Below are 6,209 nucleotides of genomic sequence, written 5' to 3' on the forward strand. Positions count from 1 at the left end.
GAAGTTCTGAAGTACAGTTATATATGCCTTTGATTAATACAAAGTGAGAAAGTTAATCAGTCCTTAAAAATGCAGTTTGGGGAAGAACTAGTAAAGAATATACTAAAAATTCTGCTTGAGTTGCAGCCTCCCATTTATTACTATATGAGTAACATGCAGGGTGTGTTCTTCTTAAGTTGTCTGTGTCCCAGAGAGATGTGATTTGGGGAATATGCTCAGCAAGTTACTGGCACACCTAAGCCAGGCTCCTGATTCTGTTCATTTTCTCATCACTCTGCCTTTCCAGCTCATCATGTACCACAGCTGGGAGGTTCACTACTACTCCTGTACCTTAGATATGTTGCAGTAAATAGAACCACATCTTTGACAGACTAGCAGCCAAAGCAGAACTAGGCAGAAACCAAATTGTTTTCTCAGTTGAAATCAGAATGATTCCAGATGAATATTATAGTAATTCTGACAAAAGAAGAGACAGAGTGGCTCAGTGAATATACTTCTCACTGGAGTCACCCTCTCTTTAAAAATCAAATATTTAAAGGTATAACAACTTTAAAAATACAAGTATGCAAATGATGAATGAAAATTATTATCTATTTGGGATTATGATCTTAAAATAACATCATAAGTCAAATAATAGCTGTATACAAAGGGCTTTTTTAGATCAAATTTTTGTTTAAAAATTAAAAATTTCAAACTATCACACATAACAAGTGTATATAGCTATTAGACTAATAATTCTCTAAGGGATACTGTGTCCACCACATTTCATCATGTCTGGAGTAAAAACGTATATGCATAACATTTTATTTTCTTATATTCATCCTTTCACTTAACCCTTCAACAATCATATGAGTTAGGACAAGGTTTTTTTTTTTCTTCATATGACAGAAATAACATGGTATGGTAATTATGAGCTTTGTTTCATATTCTGTCTTGGGCACATACTAATTAAATTATCTTAGCCAAGTTATTTAATCTCTCTGAATATAAGCTTACTCATAGATAATATAAATATTACACTACCTTGTAATGAGAATTAAATGAGATTATACTGCACCTAGTATAGTCTATGTTAAATATTAGCCTACCTGTTTGTATTTCCTACCATACATGTACATAGTAGGTGCTTAATAAATGGTAAATATCATAATCAGAGTTAGAGTGATAGGGCAGAGGGCACCACCTGACTGGTAGTTTGGGGTCTTTGTTTTTTTCTTAATATAATAGCTTTACTGAGATGTAATTCATATACTGTAAATTTTACACTTTTAAAATGTACAGTTCAGTGGGTTTTTTTTTTTTTTTTTTTTTTTTTTTAGTATATTCACAGAGTTATGCATGCAGCCATCACTACTGTCTAATTCTGGAACATCTTCATCACACTGAACGGAAACCCCATACCCATTAGCAGCCACTCCCTATTCACATTCTCCCCAGCCCCTGGCAACAACTAATCTACTTTGTGTCTCTGTAGATTTGCCAGTCTTGGATATAGAATCATGTAATATATGGTCTTCTGTGGCTGGCTTCTTAGCATAATGTTTTAAAGGTTCACCATGTTGTAGTGAACCTTAGTGAATAAAGTGTTGTAGTGAATAAAGTGCATGTATCAGCACTTTATTCCTTTTTATTGCCAAGTAATAGCCATCATATGGATATGCCACAATCTGTTTATCCATTTATCATCTGATAGACTTTTTAGTTGTTTCCACATTTTGTCTGTTGTAAATAATGCTGCCATGAGCATTCATGTATGAGTTTTTGTGCACTGATTCATCTTGTTTGGATATTTATCTAGGAATGGAATTGCTGGTTTACTTTACAACTCTATGTTTAACATTTTGAAGAACTGTCAGACTATTTTACAAAGTGGCTGCCTCATTTTACATTCCTACCAAATAATATACAAGGGCCCCAGTTTCTCCATACACTGGCTTACACTTGTTATTGTCTTTTATTATAGCCATCCTAATGGTTGTGAAGTGGTATCTCATTGTGGTTTTGATTTGCATTTTTCTGGTGACCAGTGATATTGAGCATTTTTCATGTGTGCTTTTTGGCCATTTGTATATCTTCTTTAGAGAAATGTTTATCCAAGTCCTTTGTCCATTTTTTAATTGAACTGCTTGTCTTTTTGTTGTTGAGTTGTAAGATTTCTTCATATATTCTGGATGTTAAACCCTTGTTAGATATATGATTTCTAAATATTTTCTCCCATTTCGTAGGTTGTCTTCACTTTTTTGATAATGTCCTTTGATGACAAAAGGTTTTAATTTTGATAAAGGCCAGTTCATCTATTTTTTTCTTTTGTTGCTTGTGTTTTGGATGTCATATCTAAGAATCTATTGCCATGATCCAAGAGTCTTATGGTTTTCACTCTTATAATTAGGTTGTGGATCCATGTTGAATTAATTTTTGTATATGGTGTGAGGTGAAGGTCCAGTCCAACATCATTCTTTTGTATGTGTGGATATCCAGTTGTCCATCTCTGTTGGAGAGACTATTGTGTTCCCATTGATTAGACTTGGCATACCTCCTGTCTTTTTAAACCTTTTTCACCTCTTCCCAGCATAGTCATTCACTGGAGTCATTCTAATCCCTTTACTGTCTCTGGAACCTGCAATGTTTATCTCTGTTTGCCTCCTTATTTTTTTGCTTAGTATCTTTTTCTTCTCCATGGTAATGTCCTGATTTTTCTTAGTCTGCACCAGTCTCAACTTTCCTCAGGACTCCTGAATTTAGAGCTTTTAGTGCCATTCTTCTCATCCTCTTACATTACAGTGGAAGATGAGCACATTTCTAATTGGGTTGTTCATAGGCCTCTGGCTCTTCTCTCCAAATAGTGAGTGGAACTCCTCATGGCCAGGAATCAGGCCTGAACTTCTTTATCTCCCGTAGTGCTTATCCTGAGGAAATACTAGGTAAATGAGTGAAATATAGTTGTGCTGTGACTTATATCAGTAGATTATCATATTTTAAACATAAATTCACTCTCATTTGGTCTTACTGAATAGGGAACTGCCTCTGCAGTATCTAAAATAGAAGAAAAATAAGAATCCAGATCTTTCAGTGTGCTGAGACCATCAAGATACTCCGTAAACTGAGTTGACATGTTCTTTTTCCTAACTAAGGCATTGTGTGGTATGCTTGGAAAGTCTGAGGTTGATCTAATAAAAAGGATATAGAGGATGGAGAGAGAAAGACCCTTCGACTCTTTTTTGGGGAGTGTGGCAGGGGGACATTCTGTAAGGTTTTTAAAAACTGTGTTCTAAACCAAATTAATGTTTTATTTAAAAGAAGTTGGCCTCTAGCCTATTTTTCATGAAACACGTAGGTCCCATATGAAGCTCATTTAGCATGTCATCTGTGACTGGCATAAGCTCATGGTCTCTCCACCGAGAAAAGCTGGGAGAAGTGGTGCCAGCACTTAATGCTGCCTGCCCCTGAGCTAATGCCTCCTGGCTCCATGGTAAACATGGGCCTTTTAATAGGCTGGAGACAAAGTGACATTCGGAAGGAACAACATGTCAACAATTTCCTTAATAAATTTTGTACGAACGCATTATTTCCACCTAATGGAAATGTAGCTCTCTTAAATAATTGAGAGGCTATATTCGTCAGTGGCGAGTTCAGCTGGGATCTTTGTGAGCTGGGGCAGTTGACAGCCCCTTGGAAGACTGAGTAATTGATATTTTACACGAGTGGCTCAGCTAGTTTTCAGGTGGGCTTTGTGTGACATTCCCCTGCAGTCCCCACATGTAGCCCTCCTCTGTTGTCCAGGCTATTACAAAGCAGCTCCACACCAAAAGCTCCAGTTGCAGCCACTAAACTTCCAAGACCAAGGGTTAGTAATTAATCCTTTTTAAGGTGGGAGCCAATTCGGTCAGTTTCCCTCACTGTGGTTTCTTACTGTGTCTGCTGACCAGCCACTGCATCAGCACAAGGCCTTGATTTTAATAAAGAGTGATGATGGGTAATGTTCAGCATGCAGCTCATTTTTATGTGCCAGAAGATAGTAACATGTGCTGGGGAACAACAGCCGCAGTGTTTGTTAAATGAATGATGAATAAATGAATGAACAATGAGAAAACAAGTACTAGAGGAGGTTGACAGGAGTCATGACTAAGCAAGAGACTCTGGTGTGGACTTTGAAGGAAGGGCAGGAATGCAGCGAGGGAAGGAAGAATGCTAAGAAACACGAAGGTAAAAAATATACACTATTCTCAGCAGAGAGAAAAGTTGGACTTCCTATTTTCTGTGGTGGCTTTCTGAGGTTTGGGATTATGTCAGAAAGGCTCCTAGGCCATGAGTGGCCTTTGGCCCTGCCAGCCATATGTCCCAGATGACCTTTCCCTCCCAAGGTTTATAGTTTCCCCATGGATGGGAAGAGAGACTGTGGGTGAACAGGGAGTTCCTGGGTGGGGGAGAGAAGGGGGCACTTTGTACCTCTGTAGTGATTCACATTGTTTCTTTTGGCCTCTTTTTACTTCTTAAGGAGCTGTGACCATATCACAATGAAGACTCAAGTTGCTTAATAACTTTTTTTTTTTTTAATTTGCAGGTTGTTCCTGAAATGACAGAACTATTGAAGAAAAAATGAGCCATGACCATGTCTTAAGAAGGAAAATTGTATCGAAGTATATTCAGCTGAAATTATAGAAATTCATGGCTAACGTAACAATCATTGGAAAGCGTGGGGAGCTACATTTTGTAATTTGAGGAAAAATTCTAACAGGCACCAGAATGCTTTTTTATGGGGTTATTATTATGTTTCCTTTTAATTATTTGTGGTTCCAAACAGTTATTTTTTGAAATTTTCTAGTTCTGTAACAAAATATATAATAAAGCCTTTCCACAGCTTTAAAACTATTACCAGAAATATGCCTATCTTTGTAAAGGAAGAGAGAAAATTGAAAAAAAGGAGTGAAAGTTAATTTATTATTTTATCTTTGCCTGTGTTGTTCATGGAAGGCTCTGTGTTTTAGGCAAAATTGTAAACACGAATGTTGCCACCAGCCTAATCAACATAATCTAGTTGTTAAGGGAACTAGATTGACAAATTGAGAGTTAAAAAAGCATGGCCACAAAGCATGGATATTATCTTAAATATATTCCAGTCTTCTGAAAATCATAGCTAATGTGACAAAAGCAGACCTGACTTAAACCTGAACCTGCTGAATATATTTAGTTGGCTGAAGTTAATTTTCCATTTCATTTTAAGGTTTTGTCAGCTGATAGGACTTTGTGTCTATAAAGGAGAGGGAAGTGGAGAAGGAGGGGCTGCTTTGAGACAGTATGGCCTCTTATGCTAACAGATAGTTTGATATTATTGTAAATGTTTAAAGTCCTGCTCAGAGAATGCTCTGGCTTTTCTTTCGCCCTCCTGGTGGCTTCCTTTGGGCTGTCTTAGAAAGCAGCCAGGCATGTGAGTTGGCCACATGTGTGGTGAGCTCTGGCACTCTCCCTCTGCTGCCCTAGGGCATGGCTGAGGTTGAGAGTCTCACAAGAGGCCAGAAGCTGGTGTGAGTGCAGCCCACAGAACAGAGGCTGGTGAGGCTTTGGCCAAGCCTGCAGGAAGGCATGGGCAGGTATCTGGGGTCATAGAAAGGCCAGGAGTCAGTAGGCAAGTTGAATGAAGAGAACTGCCACCCTGAAGACAATCTGCAGAAGGTATAGTAGTTGACAAGGAAAACTGCAGGGAAGAGATGGGAAGTGACTAGTGGTACATAAGGGGAGGGAGCAGAGGGGCCAGCCAGTCCCTTTGTGTGGCCAGCCTAGGACTGACTAGTTGAACCCGTTTTGATGTGTCATAATCACTTGCTGTGAAACACTGGCATTTCTGCCTTCTTTTAATGAGATGAGAGGAGTGTCAAAGTGATGCTTTGCTAGAACTGTAGAATCCTAGAATGCAGAGCTGAATGATCATCAGGTTCACACCTCCTGGACAGATAGGGATACTGAGGCACAGAGAAGAAGTGAAGGAAGTAAAGTAACTTGTCCAAGGCCACATAGTTTGAATCACCCTTGCAAAAGTAGTTCTCATATCTTGTTGCTGTCTTTGGGGCTCTTCCAAGGAAAGCTAACCTTGCTCATTGCCTTCTCCATTTACTCCTCATCCCTATTGGACACTGTAACTGGGGGAGAGGAGAGACAGCAAAGGTGATGGCTGCAGAGGTACCCCCAGTATCTATAGGGTGTGCTGGCTCAAG

The 6,209-nt window shown here is 38.7% G+C and overlaps 1 protein-coding gene across 4 annotated transcripts in view; it reads left to right on the forward strand.

Moving 5' to 3' along the window:
* The window catches only part of ETFA (electron transfer flavoprotein subunit alpha), a 91,006-nt gene extending 86,137 nt beyond the window's left edge, over positions 1-4,869 (forward strand). For all 4 annotated transcript variants that reach the window (XR_010839736.1, XR_010839732.1, XR_010839731.1 and 1 more), the window contains one exon: positions 4,562-4,869. Coding sequence is in view for 1 of the 4 variants with exons in the window: in XM_059058179.2 (XP_058914162.1) it covers positions 4,562-4,600 (39 nt within the window). In the remaining 3 variants the exon portion in view is untranslated. The remainder of the gene's footprint in view (positions 1-4,561) is intronic.
* Positions 4,870-6,209: the final 1,340 nt, after the last annotated feature.

Source organism: Kogia breviceps, chromosome 3, assembly GCF_026419965.1.
Source record: "Kogia breviceps isolate mKogBre1 chromosome 3, mKogBre1 haplotype 1, whole genome shotgun sequence".
Taxonomy (NCBI): Eukaryota; Metazoa; Chordata; class Mammalia; order Artiodactyla; family Physeteridae; genus Kogia; species Kogia breviceps.